At 61.1% G+C, this 18,381-nt stretch overlaps 1 protein-coding gene across 1 annotated transcript; it reads right to left on the reverse strand.

The window, feature by feature from the left end:
* Window positions 1–150: 150 nt before the first annotated feature.
* On the reverse strand, window positions 151–16,610 carry IGLON5 (IgLON family member 5). The gene is made up of 8 exons (XM_060651881.3): window positions 16,415–16,610; window positions 8,626–8,704; window positions 7,293–7,525; window positions 5,772–5,891; window positions 4,232–4,366; window positions 3,947–4,067; window positions 3,260–3,414; window positions 151–1,745 (listed from the first exon to the last, which is right to left on the reverse strand). Exons 1-8 carry the CDS (start codon window positions 16,491–16,493, stop codon window positions 1,657–1,659), a joined length of 1,011 nt encoding a protein of 336 aa, XP_060507864.1. The 5' UTR covers window positions 16,494–16,610; the 3' UTR covers window positions 151–1,656.
* Window positions 16,611–18,381: the final 1,771 nt, after the last annotated feature.

The raw sequence follows: 18,381 nt of genomic DNA on the forward strand, positions 1-18,381 counted from the left end.
GAACTCATTAGCTGAGGGGCTGAAGCCAATCAAAATCTACCAAAGAGAGAGAAGGCAGAAATGATGCTGGGGAGGCACCACCAATGACCATGACCCTTTGCCCTCCACTCACTCAAATCCTTAATGACACGGATACTTGCAGGCAGAGACTTTGGAAAAAGGCGTTTATTGGTGTGGTGGTCTCAACACTCCCCATGAATCGGAACACACGGCCCCCAGGGCCCCCCGCCCCCTCCCTTGCATCCCTCCCCCTCCCCTCCCCATCCCCTGGACCCTGGGAATGGAAGACAATGTGGGATGGGGCCCACGCCCCCGTCTGAGGTACAGTCACTGCCCCTTGCCCCCCTGCCCCTGCTCTGAACTCCCCCCCCCCCAAGCTCTGGGTAGTGTGGTTTGGGGCGAGTGTTTATAGCGGGTCCCCCAGGAATCGGAGTTGGAGACTTGACATCTTGGGCTGGACTGGGGATGCCTGTGTGACGCCTCTCTCTCCCCCACTTTGTGTGATGTGTGCCAAGATCGTGTCTTCCCACCTCAGAGCTGGGGTTACAGCCTCTCAGCACGCCCTCCTGACAAGTTGCCCACCCTCGGGGGGAACACAGCCAGTCACCAGCTGCAGTGCAGCCGGAGCCGGGGGGCCTATTGCTGGCCACGGTCGCTGGTATGTGTGTGTGTGTCTATGTGAGTGTGTGTGAGGGCGGTCAGGTCAGCCTTTGGGAGACAGGCCAGGGAGTGGGGGAGTGGGGGAGTGGGGGACCAGCAAGCCCACACCCGTGGGAAGCTGCGGGGGCACTGAGGGCAGCCGGTTGGTGCTGCGGGCGGCCAAGGGGTGTCGGGGGTCGGGGAGGGCAAAGCACTGAGACAGGTGGCCACAGGCACCGGTCTGACAGTTGGATGGAAGCACCGATTGGCCCAGAGGGGGCCAGAAAGTCGGGGTGGGGGGCAGGGAAAGTGGGAAGGTCTCAGGCTGCTGAGCCAGCGATGGGGCCTCTGGCTACAGGCAGCTGGTGGTTGACAGCAATGAGGCCCCGGGCCAAGATGGAGATCGCTCACCTGCTCACAGAGGCTGAATGGTAGCTTGACAGGCGAGCGAGACACCCCTCCCCAACCCCAACCTGCCCAGGAGATGCTCTTTTAACAGGGAGGGGAAGGGGTGGGGCGCGTGCATACACTGGGGAAGCAGGGGGCCTGGAAAACCTCCCCTCACAGCTCCAGCCGCGAAGCCCACATACCTACCTCCAGCCAGAGGAGAGAGGCAGCAGCACTGGGGGGCAGTGGGCATGGGGGTGTTAGGGGAGGGAAGATTGCTGAGCCCCTCCCCCCACACATACACACACGTGCAGGCTCATGCTCACACACACCCACTACATACACACGATCCAGTTGACAGCCTGAGCTAAGAGAGGGGTGTGGGGTGGCCGGGGGTGGGTCGCAATTGGAAACGTGAACGGTGGCGAAAATGGCTGTAGAAAGATGCATAATTTTGCGTTATCCCTCACAGTGATGGGTTCTCTAAAGAGCTTTCCTCCTCTCTTCTTCCTCCTCGGTGGCAGAGAGCTCTTCCGCCCCCTCGAGACCCACGGCGCTGGCTCTCCCTTTTTCTCTCGCTCTCGGCCTCAGGCCCCTCGCAGGGGGGAGGCGAGCTGCGCTGGGTTCTTCCTACATCCTCCACCACAGCCAGCCCAGGGCGGAGAGGAGGGTCAGGGGCCCCGGGGGCCTCGGGGCTGAGTTCTCCAGGGATCCTGGGCCTGGGGAAAGACAGAGGGTCACGGGGGTGGCGTGGGAAGGGGAGACCCCGTGTGTGTTTCCCGGTGCCTTGTGTCTGCCCTGTCTCTGGGGGCAGAGACGCTAAGACACTTAGCGACACTTGTTACTGTCTGCCTCTCAGTCCCTCTCTCTTTTTCCGTCTTTCCCAGATGTTTTTTTTCACCGCCTCAGCCCGGGGCTCTCTCCACGTCGGTCTCTCCGTCGTACAGTTTCGGTCTATCCAGTATGGCCACCAAGGGTCTTGCAGTCGGCACATCCAAAATGGTCCTCTTGACTTTCCTCCCCGAGACTGGCTATGGCACCCGTCCCAGCATCTCTCCACTTCAATGCTTTACTACTACATGCCCATCCACCCAGGTGCTCAAGTCGAAACCTGTGATCGCCTCGACCCCCACTTCCTTCTTCCTCCACCTTCAAAACGTCTCCGCATACAGAGACTTTGTGCCACAGAGGGGGGCCTCCTGCCTCCATTTTGCACACCCCCCTACAGGCCATTCTTTAAATAGCAAAGTGATTTCTCTTTTGAAGCACCAACCACTAGGTCATTCCCTTGCTTAATAGCCTCTGGTGGCCTCACTCTGCAGTAGAATAAAATCCAAAATCCTTTCCGTGGCCCATGAGACTCTGCCCCTCCCTTCCTCTTTCGTCTCGGCCTTCACGTGATCACTGTGCTCAGGTCATGCTAGCCTTCTCACTGTGCCCTTCCATATACTGTTCCCTCTGCCTGCAAGCTCTTCCCGCAGATCTTGGCCGGGCTGGCTGTTTCTTACCACTCAGGTCTCAGTTCAAATGTTACCCTCTCTAGGAAACTTCTGATGATGAGCTTATCTAACGCTGCCATTCCCAATCCTTATTTATTTTCTCTGTCACCCTTATCGATATCCACTTTTTTTTTGGTGCTTCTTTATGTACGTTTTTTTTTTTTTTTTTTTCAACGTTTTGTATTTATTTTTGGGACAGAGAGAGACAGAGCATGAACGGGGGAGGGGCAGAGAGAGAGGGAGACACAGAATCGGAAACAGGCTCCAGGCTCCGAGCCATCAGCCCAGAGCCTGACGCGGGGCTCGAACTCACAGACCGCGAGATCGTGACCTGGCTGAAGTCGGACGCTTAACCGACTGCGCCACCCAGGCGCCCCTTCTTTATGTACGTTTTTGTTTGCTTTTTATTTTATTTAAGTGTCTGCTTATTTACTGCCTTTCTACTACTACTAGGCCATAAGCTCTGCGAGTCCCCAGACCTTGTCTCCTTTGGGCACTGCTGTGTCCCCAGCGCCGAAAGCCCTCCCCTTAGTGGGCACTCAGTGAATCGACATTCATTGAGGGAATGGGTTTCTTGCTCAGTCGCCTTGCTTGGGTCTCCGGGTCGACCTCTTTCCTAAGTTGGCAGTCGGTCTGGGGGACAGTCCCGGCCCCGCCCCTCGCCGACCCCGGCCCCGCCCTCCCGCCGATCCCCGCCCCCTCGCCCCGGCCCCGCCCCTCCCTCTCGGACTCACGCAGGAGCCTCATAGAAGCGCTGGACGCTCCGAGCCGGTTGGCGGCGCGACACGTGTAGTTGCCGTAATGCCGGGCGCTCACGTTGGCGAAGAGAAGCATCGAGCGGGTGCGCTCCGTCTGCACCTTCAGGCCCTCGGCTGTGCCGCTGATCAGCCTGCCGGGGACCCGGGTCAGGGACCGGGGCTTGGAACCCTGGCCTGGGACCCCCTCAGGGCGCAGATCCCACTGCACGCAGCTCTCAGTCTCCCTGATTTCCCAGAGACCCCGTATTCTGCCCCCTACCCCAGAGGCCCCTAGCCTCAGGCTCTAGCCCCCTATGGATCTCTGGGCCATTCGCACTGACACCCTTCTCTCCAGGCACCCCTGGGGACCCCTCAGGGACACTGGACTCTCCTGGCGTGGGCCCCCAATCTCTACGGGCTCCCAGATTCTGCTGGACCCCAGCCCCAATGGTCCTCTGAAGCTTCCCCGCCACAGCCTCAGCATCGACCCCTGAACTTCTCCCTGAACAGCCTGAGACCAGGCTCCAACGCTCGTCATTGTGACACCCAAGTTTTCAGCAAGTCCCCACAATCTCGCTAGAAGCTGGGCCCCACCCCCCAGAAGCTGGATTCCCCCAGTTCTCGAGACCTAGGGCTCGGCCACCTCCCCACCCCCACCCGGGCCGGACCCGGTGCTGTCCTCACAGCCTGTCATCCTTGTACCACTGGAAGTCCGCGGGGGGCACCGCCATAGCTTCGCAGCGCAGGAGGGCGGCCCGGCCCAGGGCTGTGCGGGCGCTGGTCACGTCCGTGATGGTCGGAGGGTCTGGCGAGGGGTGAGAGTGAGCGAATTCTCCTAGCCAGGTGGGGACTCGGGGGTCCCGTCCCCATCCCCCTCCTCCCTCCTTCCCAGGAATCCAGCACTCCCCTTCCCCCTCCCCAGGGACCCAGGGCCTGCCCCCCTTTCGTGCCCAGTGCCAAGGGGCTCACAGTTGACTGTGACCAGCACACGGCGGCTGTCTGGCGCTGAGTTAACGCCGTTGTGAGTCACGCACTCATATTCGCCGGCCTGGCCCCGCTGGATGTCGGAAATCTCCAGGATCTCGCCCTCTGAGGTGAAGCCGTCTGTGCGGGGAGGGAAGGGGTGGGGGCGGGGCCGGACACAAACACTTAACACGGGACAACACGGGCACAACACGGACACACATCAGCGGGGCAGGCACCGCAGGGCCTGGAGTGCCCGGGTCAGTGGGAGCCAGGAAGGGTTTGCGGGAGGTTTGGGGTGGGGTGTGAATCAGCAGCCTGGGGTCTGGCAGGGAATGAGGGTCTGGGGCTTAGTAACTAGAACCCAACGGGGCGTGTCCTAGAATTGGGGGGTGCATGGGAGGATCCAGGGATCTGGGAGCTCATGATTCAGATCATGGGGCTTAGAGCACCCAGTGGGGACAGTCCCAGGACCTTGGTGCTCGGAAAGCTCCAGATAATACGGACCCAAGGCAGGGGTGAGGGTGGAAGGTGGGGGCAGATCCAGAGTTCTGGGATCTAGTTCTTGGGTTTAGTGAATCGGGATCTAGTGATTGGGATCAGCAATCCGGGTATTTGGGGTCTTATGACACATCACTGGGCTCAGAAGACATTTTGGACGAAGGGCATCCAGGAAGCCAGGATCTCACGCCCAGGCTTGTGGGGCTCAGATGACCCAGCGGGAAAGGATCCAGGATCTGACACCTAGTTATTGGGCCGAGTGATAAGCACCATTGGTCTCCAAAGACCCAGTCAGTGAGGATCTAGGGATCTGGGGAATGGTGGTGGAGATCCAGGCAAAAAGGGTGGTGAGAGAGATCCGGCGAGCTGGAATATCAGGTTCAGGTACCTTGCTGCTATGTTTGGGGGTAGTCTAGAGCAGTGGTTCTCAGCTCGATCACCAGAATCATCCCAAGGGCTTGTTAAAACAGACTGGTGGTGGTATGGGCGGGGAGCTGGGGATCAGGTGGGGTGAGGTGGGGTTCTCATTCATTAGGTCTGGGATGGGTCCAGGATGTGCGTTTCTGGCAAGCTCCCAGGTGATGCTGCTGTTGCTGGTCTGGGGACCAAACTTTGAGAACTGACGGGCTAGAGAATCCAGCGAGATGTAGTGAGGTGACCAGGAGATGGGAATAGGGACAGGGGCCACTGGCCATAGCTTGACTTCGGGTTAGTGGTAGGGATTCAGAACCCAGAATTGTGTGAGCTGCTGGGGGGAGACCAAGGATACTAGCGGTGGGGACAGGGGCAGGCTGGAATCTAGCAGGTGATTTAGAGGAAAGGGCCCAGGCCTGGGACGGCAGGTGGTGAAGGCTCTAAGGCTCTGGGGGCTGTTGGTAAAATAATGGGATCAGGTGGGGGTGGGGAATCAAACCATGACAAAGGTTAGGGGGACCAGGGAAGGGGGAAAGGAGGAGTCCGGGAGTCTAGCTAGGGATGTGGGGAATCGAGGGGCCCAGATTGTGGAGTGGGGAAAGGGGCTTTGGGTCAGGGGAGGGGTCCTCACCTCGGAGCTGCCTCCAGGTCACTGTGGGCTCCGGCCGTCCCACGGCCAGGCAAAGCAGGTTCACATTGCCTCCCTCGTTCACCGTCACGGGCGAGGAGATGTTCACGATGCGGGCGGGGACTGCAGGCCGGGAGGGGAGAGGTCGCGAGAGGGTGAATACGGCCTCCCAGGGCCCAGGAGTCCGGACCCCCAGCCCCTCCTCCCTCAGACCCAGGAGTCCAGCCAATATTCCCTCTGTCTTTCTGTAAGAATTCCTCTGTGTTTCTCCTCTGCCTCTGGGTCTGGCTCCTTGTCTAACTCCTGGTCTCTGCCTTTCTCGTTCTTTCTCAGTCTCTGTCTCTCTGTCTCTCTACCTTCCTCCTAACTTGGTTCCTCTGCCCTCTGGTTTGACTTTCTCCCTTATCTCTGTCTACTTTTATTTATTAATTGTTATTATTCTTATATTAAACAATTAGTTGATATAATAAATACTCATATGGTGCTTCCAGCGTGGTAACCCCGTTCTAAATGTTGTACAAAAGTTAGCTCATTAAACCTTCACTACCCTACCCTCCTCTGAGGTTAATGCTGCTATTTAAAAAAAAAAAAAAAAAGTTTACTTATTTATTTATTGAGAGAGAGAGAGAGAGAGAGAGAGAGAGGGAGAGAGAATCCCAAGCAGGCTGTGCAGTGTCAGCACAGAGCCCAACGTGGGGCTCGATCCCACGAACCGTGAGATCGTGACCGGAGCGGAAATCGAGAGTCGGACGCTTAACCGACTGAGCCGCCCAGGCGCCCCAGAGATTGCCAGGGTCCGCAGTTCGAACGTGTACGGCTATTTCTTCCAGCCATTTGAACGTGGCTCCAATCAGACCACATGAGATGCCAGCGTTTAACTGACGGGGTGCTTTCTCTTTGTCTTTTCTGGCAGAGCGTAAAATGAAGCTGCCCCTTCCAGTTGACGAAGTCTTGGGTTTGATGTGTGACAGTCCTCCCCGCTCTGCAGATGGCGAGTCCGAGGCCTCCTCGGATGCTCAGGGTCCCTCAGTAGCGGGGGGTGGTCTGGCTCCTGAGTCGGGCCTCGTCGTGGCCCTGTTGAGCTGTCTTCGTCTCTGGGTTCCTGTCTGTCCACCGGCCCCCGGCCCTCCAGACCATTTCTGGTGCCACGTGGGGCAGCCCCCTGAGCTCTGTCCCGTTACTCTCTCTGTCTCCTGCCCCCTCGAGCCCCAGGGCCTGGAGCAGTGCCTTCACGTGGCAGGCGCTCAACCAACAGAGCTGAGCGAATGACCGCGATCTTCCTCGGAGCACCCCCTCACCCCTGTAGCTCTCCTGTCCTAGCAGCTGTCATGCTGAAGGGTCACTTTCCGGGTGCCTGTCCCTCCTTCTGCTCGGCTGAAATCTGCGAGGGCAGGGGGTGTGTCCGCCTCGCACACCACGTGTCCCCAGGGTCGGGGAGCGGGCACTGGGCGAGAATACGGACAGTCCCCCCACCCCCGGCGCCCTCCACCCTTTCCGCCACCCAGGGCCCCGCTGAGGGCTCACCGTGGACGATGAGGTAGACCTGAGTGGTGTATGGCTGGTGGCGGGTCTGGAAGGAGCAGGTGTAGAGGCCCTCGTCGCCGAGCCCCACCTGGGTGATGAGAATGGAGAACTCCTCGGGCGTGTTGATGAGCAGCCGCACCCGCGGGTCACTGGTCCATCGGTCATTGCCAGCGTACAGGATGTTGGAGCGGTTCAGCCAGGCCACACGGGTCACGTGCTCGTCGATGAAGCAGCTTCAGGGAGGACACGGGAGGATGGTTTTTGTCTCCCCCACTCCAGCCTGTCCCCCCAGGTTCTACCGTCGTGGGGGCTCGCAGGTGGGGGGAGGAAGGCCTCCTGCACGGTCAGTTCCCCCTGAAGCCCCGTGAGGCCGAGGTGACTGTGCCCACTTTCCAGGTGGGTAAACTGAGCCTCAGAGAGGGAAAGTGTGAGCCCAAGTGCACAATGAAATGGTAGCTGATGGTTACTGAGTGATTGTTGGGTGCTAGAAACTGGAAAAGTATCTGGGGCACTCTGGGAGAGAGAGAGACAGAAATGCAGAGAGATGAGGCACAGGGACCCAGAGAGGGGGGACAGAGATCCAGAGGGAGGGGGACAGGGACCTAAGGAGAGGGGAAAGAGACCCGGGGCGGGGGGGACAGAGACCCAGAGAGTGGGGATAGAGATCCAGAAGGAGGGGGACAGAGATCCAGAGGGAGGGGGACAGGGACCTGAGGAGAGTTGACAGAGACCCGGGGGGGGGGGACAGAGACCCAGAGAATGGGGACAGAGATCCAGAAGGAGGGGGACAGAGATCCAGAGGGAGGGGGACAGAGATCCAGAAGGAGGCGGACAGAGATCCAGGGGGAGGGGGACAAGGACCCGGGGAGAAGGGAAAGAGACCCGGGGGGGGGGGGGGTGGACAGAGAGACCCGGGGGGGGACAGAGAGATCCAGAGAGAGGGAGGCAGAGATCCAGAGAAGGGGACAGAGGCCCGGAGAGGGGGGCAGACCCAGTGTGGGGAGCAGCATTGATCTGGGGGGAAATAAGGCTGGCTCTCATTTGCTGAGCAGTCACAATGTGCCTTGCTTTCTAAACTCAGAGAGTGTGTGCAAAATCTTGAATCTCCACAACAGCCTCTACAGTGGTTATCATTCCTCTACCCATTTGGCAGATGGGGACACGGAGGCCCAGACAGGAAGCCAGGCCCAGAGTCCGTGCCCCTCACCACCTCTCCTGAGTGACAGGGACCAGGCTGCGCCTGCAGGTGAGGACTGGCTTCCCCTAAGGAAGGTGAAGAGTCGGACTAGGTGATCTTCTGAGTCCCCGAGATGGGGGGAGGGGGGGGAGGTACCTGAGGGTGGCGTTGTCGCCTTCGCACACCGTGTAGTTGTCCGCGGGAGAGCTGAACTCCAGGCTCTGGGACAGCAGCCCTGCAGACGGGAGGGCCAGTTCGGCTCGGCAGCTCAGCGGGGACCGTACACATGTGCACACACACGCACGTGCCCCGGCCCACACAGGCATCTCCCAACCCCGCGGGCACACGCATCCTTCGGTATTTCCCGAGACGCACGGCAGACAGGCGCAGAGCAAGCACATGCAACGTGTTCCTTCCCATAAGCCCACACTGATCCAGACGGACCTGGACACACAGACCTACACGCCTCCAGATACTAAGACAGCACCCCGGTGACAGAGCATAAACACGTGTGGATATACGCACACACACACTCACAGATACTGCACGCAGACACATACATACACATGCACAGACTCACAAGTACCTAAATGTATATGCACAGACACACACGTGCAGATACACAGACAGCCGTGTACCTGGGCGCACGCACACATGTTCAGACACGTTCACGTGCTCGCGCGTAGGCACACGAATTCAGAAATACACGGAAACAGACACAGAGCCACCCACACATGCGGATGCAGACACCCAGACGCGTAAACGCAGACACAGACGCACGCGTATATCCACTTGACGCACATCTATCACAGACGCACAAATACACCCCCTGGGCACCGTGTACAGCCACACGCAGACCTCGGCAGACACACGCGTCTGCAGACACGCCCGCCTGCCCGTGGCCACGGGGCACACTTGCAGGGGCACGCCCACGCCTGCCCGCACCCCCCCCACCCCCACCCCCCAGCGCCGCTCATGGGCACCGTCGCCCGGCACAGCCCCCACCCCCACCCATTCATCTCTCTGTGGACCGTGGCCAGCGGGCTGGACCGGGGCCAGGGAGTGGGGGCTGGGCATTCGGAGGCGGCGGCTGGAGACGGCATCAGGCGGGGGAGAAGAGGCCGGATGACCTTGGACGCCTGGGGAAGGAGGGCCTCGCAATGGGGCCGCCCTGCCCCCGCCCTGGCATGAGGAGCTAATTAATCTAATGAATTAATTGCCCGTGCCGTCCCCAATGACTCCCGGGGGCCCTCTCCATCAGCAGCCCCTCAGGACTGGGTTGGGGCAGAGCCAGTGCGGTGGGCTCCCCGGGTCGTGGGGTTTGGGGTGGACCCTGCAGCCCTTTAGCCCGGCCAGAGTCACTCCCCGAGCTGCGTGCGGTGGAGGCTGCCACACGGGCCTGGTGACAGCAGGAGACGGCCAGGGGATGGACGCACACACACAGGGACAGACACAGCACCAGGGCCCGGGGAAGGCTCACGAAGCCAGGGCCGGAGGGGGAAACGGTCCGGCACTCCGACACAGGAACGGCGATGGGGCCTGCTCAGAGGCACGGGGGGTGCACACAGTCCCGCTGACACGCAGCCCAGGACACGCAGCCAGCCCAAGGTCACCCCACCACACACAACCAGACCCACACAATCGTGCTGATGCCAACAGCCCCCCACACGCAGGTGCAGTCTACGCACGAGCGGTTACAGCCCCATCCAGGGGGCCACCTCTCTCTCTTTCTCTCTCTCTCTCTCACCCGCCCCCCACGCCGGCCTAATCAGCCACACTGACATTGCCAGCCTGAGGGCCATGCTCAGCAGCCCACGCCCCTGCCCTCTGGAAAGTCGTGCAGAAAGCTACGGTGTGCAATGAGACATTTACACGGCCACAGCCTCGCAACACAAAGGGGCTGCCCTGGGCCAAGAATCGGGCTCACACAGTCATGCTGTCACCTACGATCGGATCACACACACACACACACACACACAGGATTGGTCACACTCCTGCTCATACACTCCCAAGCCGGGGCCGGACAATTCTTCCCTGTGGGGACTGTGCAGTGCGGGATGCTCAGCAGCATCCCTGGCCTCTACCCACCAGATGACAGTAGCTTCCCCCCTCTTCACAGCAGTGACAACCATACATGCCTCAGGTATCGCCGGATGCCCCTTAGAAGGCAAAAATCCCCCCTCCGCCCCCTGTGACAGCCACTGTCCAAGGTTACAGGAGAAACGTGGGCTTAAGGGTGAGGACGGAACTGTCCCAGGTCCCCTGGGGACTGAGGGCTCCCGGGCTGAGCCCCTGACCACAGCCAGGAGCCACCCAGAGGAGCTAGGCCCACAGACACAGGCAGGCAGGACCTTAATCATATGTCCTGACAGACACAGGCACACACTCCTTCCAGAGGGAAATCCCCGACCCTCAGAGCTGCCCGGGGCCCCTCCCGTGGCTCCCTGCTGCCCCCAGGACAAAGTCCCAGCCCCACAACCTGGATCCGGGGCCCTGGGGTCGCTTCTCCTGCTTTGTCTCCCCTCGCGCATGTGTGGCCCAGCTTTGTGTTCCCCACCTTTCTCTTCATCGTGCCACCGTTTATGGCAAAATGTTTCTCCTTCTCCAGGGGTCTAGAATAATGAGGCCTCTCCTAGGAGACACAGCCCATATGTGCCAGGATGAGCTCCTGCCCCACTCCCAGGGCACCTTGGATCAGACTCAGCTGCCTCCCCAACCTGCTCCTCCCGGCCAGAGCCTGGCTCAGACCATCTGTGTCCCCGGCACACCCAGCTCCAGGCTCAGCCGAGGGCAGTCCCAGGAGACTTCGTGATGAAGGACTCCACGTCTCAGGCGGGTCTTGGATTCCTGGTCCCCGTGTCTATAAATCTGGATGTCTTGGGTCCGCGAATCTGTCTCACACAATTCCCAGACTCCAGGATCAGGAACCCCCTCCCTGCTGTGTGACCTTGGGCAAGTCCCTTCCCTTTTCTGGGCCTTAGTAAGTGGAGGTGGGGGTGGGAATAGTCATTTCACACCCAGTTGGTCGCTGAGCACGGCTCCTGCCTCTCTCTCGGTCCTGATCACCCTGGATCCTGTCTGAGCCTGCTTCCCTCACCAGATGGGAGCCCCTCCGGGTGGGGCCTGTGTCTGACCCACCTCCAGGGTTCCAGCATTGCTGGCTCTGGGACTGGCCCATAGGAGGCCTCGCAAGATGTTTAATGTATAAGCAAGCTGGTGCACATGAGATCCACTCAGTAGGAATTCTGCTTGGAAAACTCTCTCTCAATTCTGGGGAGCCCTCCCTACCCCTCCAAGCCTGGTCTGTCTTCCCACAATGCCTGGACTACCTCCCTTAGAGCTCATATCACACACTGTGGTGACCATCTGTGTCTGTTTTCCCCATCAGACTAGAAGTTTCTAGAGGGCAGAGCCTGGGTCTGACTCAGGTCTGTATGTACCCTCAGCATCTCCCAGCACAAGGCCTGACCCTGGAAGGCCTTGGGAAATACTTACTGGAAGGATGAATGTAAAGAGATACCTACAACATGTGTCTCCAGCTCTTGAACTCCTACTCCTTCTTCAAGACCCAAACTCAAATGCCCCCTCCTCCGGGAGGATCTCCCTGACTGTTCAAGATGGAGAGTGTCTCCACTCTCTACTGGATCCTCTCTGACCCGGCTGGGGCAGTGTTCAAGGGCGCCTCCCCCACCTGACCAGGTGTTCCCCAGGGGGCCCAATTCTTGGCTGTGTCCCCCAGAGCTGGGCTTAGCTCAGAGCAGGGACATGTTTGTAGGGAGAATGACTGGTCTTGAGAGGCTGGATAAGAAAGCCCCGAGGAATCCGTGCCACGAGATCAAATGTCTGCACCACCGTTTCCTGGCCGGGGGACCCCCCCGGGCAGTCTGAGCCTCAGTTTCCTCATCTCTGAAAAGGGGGAAAAGAGCAGCTCTTCCCTCTGAGGGTTTTGTGAGGGATTTCATGGGAACATGCAAGAAAAACGTTTAACTCAGCGCTTAGCATGCAGAAAGGGCCCAATAAATGCGAGCTGCTCCTAACAGTACCTTCTTTTTTAGGAAACATCTATTGCTATCCCTGGTTCGGTGTCAGTCCCCTGGGGGTGGGGGTGGGGGTGGGGGCAGGGTGTAGGCCGCTCTATGCCCAGCACCCCCCGCCCCGAGTCGGCGACTGGTATACAGGTGCCCTGTCAGCATCTGCTGTCACACCACCACGCCAGCATGGCCAGGCCGCTGAAAGAAGAGACTGGAGAACCCGGCTGCTTGGGGTTCGAGTCCCAGCTCTGCCGTTTGGTTGCACAAATTACTTTCAGGTCCCTGGGACTCAGGGTTCCCACCCCCGAGTTGTGGTGGTGAGGATGAAAGGAGGTCACCCAAGCAACAGGTTCAACGCAGAGGCTGCTGGTTAGGTGCTAGCCAACAGCTACAGGTGTGCCGGCTGTTGGGGTGATGAGGCGGCAGGTGCCAGCCTGTCCTGGGGGCGGGGCCGGTGGTGAGCAGAAGGACCGCTCGGGTCTCTGCCAGTCTGGACTAGTAGCTGGCCAGGGAGCAGGTACGAGGGCTTGATTGATCAAGCGATGAAGGTCACGGCTAGGTGAGTTTCCTCTCCTTAAGAGAGAAGGAGATTTCTAACAAGATGGAGGGCCCTGGGCCACCCCTCAAAGGGACATAGGTGAAGCTGGGACCCTCCAATGGGGGGATGCTTGGATTCCCCCGACAGGAAGCCAAGGCCCGCAAGCGTGTGTGACTTTGCAAAGGTCACTCTGGGAGCTGAGGCGGAGGGGAGGCTGGCCCGAGGGAGGGGTGGGGGAGGTGATGGGAGGGGTGTGACTCCGGCAGGGAAGAGCCGGTGAGAAGACCCCCTCTTCCTCTGAGCTGAGCTTGAAGTGTAGAGGCCTTCCCAGCACCGATGCCCCGGACTCCCGGAGTCTGGACGCTGAGCCAAGAGCCCTGGAACTTTCCACAACGTGTTGGCTGCTCCTTTCTGCTGGTTCCCACCTCAGGACCTTTGCCTCCACTGTTCCCTGGGGATCTTCGAAAGGCTGACTGCTCTCCTTTTAGTCCAAACTCCCCTCCCAGCGGCTCAGAGAGGGCTTCCTCAACCACCAGAGACCACATGCACAGCGCGTCCCGAGTCAGTCTTACTGTTTTAGGCTACCCGTCACTCTCTGAAATTACCTGTTGCCTTACGTGCTTGTTTTGAGGTTTTGATCTCTCTCCGTCCCACTGGGATGGAAGCTCCTTGAGAGCTCCTTGAGTTCGTCTGGCTTGCTCACTGCTGTGTACGTATAGATAGATCCCCAGTGCCCAGAACGGAGACTTTGTGCTCAGTAAATATTTGTCAAATATCCAGTCCAGACAGACCGGGGGTCCGGAGGGCCCCGTGGACAGTGGCTGGCACGCCTCATTCCGCTGGCCCCGCGCCACCTAATACCCCACGCCAGCCGGCCAGGAAGCAAAGGAACCACCTGCACCATCTCTGGAAGTGAATACATATGTGTGGGTGTGGGTGTGTCAGCGTGGGTGTGAGTGTGTGTGTTGGCATAAAGAATTTAGGAAAGAAATGAAAAACAGAATATCTATGGATGCCAGGGAACTAAGGTTAAGTGGAAAAAAGCCAGTGGCAGAGAAATGGGCTTATTTTGTTTCTATCTCGGGAGAAACATCCACAAACAAACCAGTACCTTGCGTATAAGTGCAACTCTGCGTGTCTGACTTCGCACGAGCGAGGGGGAGAGCCGGGACGGGCTCTCTCCGGAGTGTGGAGTGTGCGTTTTGGGAGGGGCGGGGCGGGGACAAGGTGGATTTACAGACTCGTGGTGGATTGCTCCCTTGCAGGCATTCCTTCCGGAATTTGGAAACCAGCAAATGAATCAAAGAGGAGAGAAGATGCAGTTTTGCAGACATGGACCCAGGCTTTTTCTCAGAGCGCCCCAAATGACAGTGGGTGGGGCTGTCTGGCTGCCACCTGGCTCTGTCTCAGCCCATTCCCCCGCCCCGTCCCCTGTTGTCCCCAGATCTCCCCCGGGGACCCCAAGGCCCAGGAGTGGGAAAGGACTTGACCTAGGTCGCAGACCGCCTCCTGGCTCCAAGAAGCTCCCAGCCCAGGATGTGCGTACAACAGTGATTTCTGGGATCTGCAAGACTCAGAGTGGAAAATGGGAAGTTATCTTGAGATCAAAGGAAAAGAGGGGGTGGGAAAGGGAAGGGGGGGAGGAAGGGAGTCTTGAGGGTACAGGGTACGAGGAGTGGGGGAAGGAGAAGCAGAAGGCAAGAGGCAAGGGGAGGACAAGGACAAAAATGAGAGGTGCCAGTGGGGACGTGAATTCCCAGAAGTGAAAGGCACACGGACGGACCAAGGCGCACGTGAGGGGGGCTAGGAAGAGACAGGGACACGCGTGTGTGACAATGAGAAACAGTTCTCCAGGCAGGGAGGGACAGATGTCAAATTGTGCTGAGACCAGCAGGGATGGAGAGACAGAGACCCCGAGAAAGAGACAAATGGGATGGCCCCAGAGCTAGGGAGCCTCCGGAAATGACCTAGAGAGACGAGAGTCAGAGACAGAGAGGCAGACAGGCAGTCAGAGAGTCAGACGGTAATTCAGACAGGTCAGGCTGGAGGAACGCTCCGACCTCAGACCCACCGAGGCTCCAGCCAGCTGAGGCCCGGGGGCTGGGGGTCCCGAGTGCAGAAACAGGCGTCCTGAACACACGGGGCCATGTTTGTGAGACCGTGGGTGTCTGCGGGTGCGGCTCTGGGTCAGACTCGGTGACGGGTGTTTATGTGTCTGTGCGTGACCCGCTGTGTGTGGGTGGAAGGCTGAGAGTGGCTGCCTCCCTGAGATTGTTGAGGACTCTATGTTGTCCCCGATTGTGTCCCAGACTCTGTGATCCTCGGTTCGGGGCAGGGCCTGGGGGAATCCTCCAGAAGCACCGAATTAACCCTAGTGCCTGCCTCCTGCCTCTTTGCTCTCTCTCCTGTCCTCAGGGGGCACCTCCTGGACCATCTCTGGGCTGCTGGCCCAACGGGGACACACAAAGTCCAGCTGCACACCTGCTATCCAGAGATGGCCCAGGTCACCCCTCCCCATTCCACACAAACAGCCCCCAGCCCCCTGCTCCTGCACCACCAGGACTGAGATTAACCCATTGACCCCATGTTAACCCTTCCCTTCCCTTGCTTCTCGATCTGCCTCTCCCATTCTCAGTCCAGCCTCTGAACCCTGCTACCCAGCAGGGGCTTCCCACATCTGAGTCCCCAGCCGGGGTCCCCAACTTCCTGGATCACCAGCTCCTTTCTCCCACGTAACTGCAACCTTCCAAACACCAACACTTTCTCCCAACCTAGATGACCCAGCTGGGAGACCAGAGCCCCCCTTCTTCTCCTGGCCCTGGGCTGGAGCTCTGCGGACACCCCTGCCGCCTTCTCTTACAGACCCTGGGAAGGCACCATCCCCCCACCCTTGCTCAGAAACGCCTACCCCAGCCCTCAGGCCAGGACCCCCCTCAGGGACCGTCTTCACTCAGAGACGAAGACCCCCGACGGGGCATCTCACTTCCCCTCCGCACCCCAACTCAGTTCAGAAATCCTGCCCAGGGACCCTTACTTTAGCGTTTGATCCCCCCTCCCTGGTAGGGAGCCGCAGACTCCCGCCCCCAGGCCGGGATCAGGTGTCCGCGACCCCTCTCTCGCCGGCCGGGAGAAGCCGACCTCCGCCCCTAGGCCCAGGCTCGAGCCCCCGGGACGCGGAACCCTGCCCCCGGGCACGAATCCAGACGTCCGAGACCCCCTTCCCGGCTAGGGGGTGCAGCCCCCGCCCCCGGGCCCAGACCTCGGCGTCCGGGGCCCTCCCCTTCCTCGCCCGGGAGGCGGCCCCCCCCCCCACCCCCAATCCCCTCTCGGGACCCCGGCGTCCCGGCCGAGCCCCCCGCCCCCGACGCTGCGGTACCTCGGCTGATGACGGCCAGGCCGGCCAGGGCGGCGGCGGCGAGAAGCCGGAGCCGGGCCCCGGGCGCAGGGGGGGGCATCGCGGCAGCGGCGGCGCGAAGGGGGAGGGGAAAGGGGGGGCCGGTCCGGGGCGCGCGAGGCCGGGGGGAGAGGGGGAGGGGGAGGGGGACCCCGCCTGCGGCTGCACCGGCCCGGGGGGCGGCGGGGGCGGGGGGAGGGGGCTGGGGGGGCGCGACGAGGCGGCCGGAGCTGCTGCAGACCCGGGGAGGGGGGCGGCGCTGACGGGCAGGAAGGCCGACCAATCAGGGGAGGCGGGGGGCCGGGGAGGCGGGGCCGAGGGGGGGTTGCTTGTTGGAGGGAGAGGCCTTTGTTACTGCGGCCCGGCCCCTACCCCCTCCCGCCCGGGGCGTCCCCACGTCTTCCCACCTCGGATCCCCAGAACCCCGGGTCGGGGACACTTCCTGAGCCCACCTCCCTTCTGCTTCGGGGCCCAATATCATCATCCCTCAGACCCAGGAGTCCTGCCCCCAGCCCCCTCCTCCCTCAGACCCAGGAGTCCTGCCCCCAGCCCCCTCCTCCCTCAGACCCAGGAGTCCTGCCCCCAGCCCCCTCCTCCCTCAGACCCAGGAGTCCTGCCCCCAGCCCCCTCCTCCCTCAGACCCAGGAGTCCTGCCCCCAGCCCCCTCCTCCCTCAGACCCAGGAGTCCTGCCCCCAGCCCCCTCCTCCCTCAGATCCTGGAGTCCTGCCCCAGCCCCCTCCTCCCTCAGACCCAGGAGTCCTGCCCCCAGCCCCCTCCTCCCTCAGACCCAGGAGTCCAGACTCCCAGCCCCTCCTCCTTCAGACCAGGAGTCCTGCCCCCAGCCCCTTCCTCCCTCAGACCCAGGAGTCCTGCCCCAGCCCCCTCCTTCCTCAGACCCAGGAGTACATGCCCCCAGCCCCCTCCTCCCTCAGACCCAAGAGTCCTGCCCCCAGCCCCCTCCTCCCTTAGTCTTAGGCCCCCTCCTCCCTCAGACCCAGGAGTACAGACCCCCAGCTCCCTCTTCCCTCAGACCCAGGGGTCCAAGCCCACAGCCCCTCCTCCCTCAGACCCAGGAGTCCTGCCCCAGCCCCCTCCTCCCTCAGACCCAGGAGTCCTGCCCCCAGCCCCCTCCTCCCTCAGACCCAGGAGTCCTGCCCCAGCCCCCTCCTCCCTCAGACCCAGGAGTCCTGCCCCCAGCCCCCTCCTCCCTCAGATCCTGGAGTCCTGCCCCCAGCCCCCTCCTCCCTCAGACCCAGGAGTCCTGCCCCCAGCCCCCTCCTCCCTCAGACCCAGGAGTCCTGCCCCCAGCCCCCTCCTCCCTCAGACCCAGGAGTCCTGCCCCCAGCCCCCTCCTCCCTCAGACCTTAAAGTCCTGCCCCCAGCCCCCTCCTCCCTCAGACCCAGGAGTCCTGCCCCCAGCCCCCTCCTCCCTCAGACCCAGGAGTCCTGCCCCAGCCCCCTCCTCCCTCAGACCCAGGAGTCCTGCCCCCAGCCCCCTCCTCCCTCAGACCCAGGAGTCCAGACTCCCAGCCCCTCCTCCTTCAGACCAGGAGTCCTGCCCCCAGCCCCTTCCTCCCTCAGACCCAGGAGTCCTGCCCCAGCCCCCTCCTTCCTCAGACCCAGGAGTACATGCCCCCAGCCCCCTCCTCCCTCAGACCCAAGAGTCCTGCCCCCAGCCCCCTCCTCCCTTAGTCTTAGGCCCCCTCCTCCCTCAGACCCAGGAGTACAGACCCCCAGCTCCCTCTTCCCTCAGACCCAGGGGTCCAAGCCCACAGCCCCTCCTCCCTCAGACCCAGGAGTCCTGCCCCAGCCCCCTCCTCCCTCAGACCCAGGAGTCCTGCCCCCAGCCCCCTCCTCCCTCAGACCCAGGAGTCCTGCCCCAGCCCCCTCCTCCCTCAGACCCAGGAGTCCTGCCCCCAGCCCCCTCCTCCCTCAGATCCTGGAGTCC

The sequence above is a fragment of the Panthera onca genome, chromosome E2 (genome assembly GCF_046562875.1).
Source record: "Panthera onca isolate mPanOnc1 chromosome E2, mPanOnc1 haplotype 2, whole genome shotgun sequence".
Classification (NCBI taxonomy): Eukaryota; Metazoa; Chordata; class Mammalia; order Carnivora; family Felidae; genus Panthera; species Panthera onca.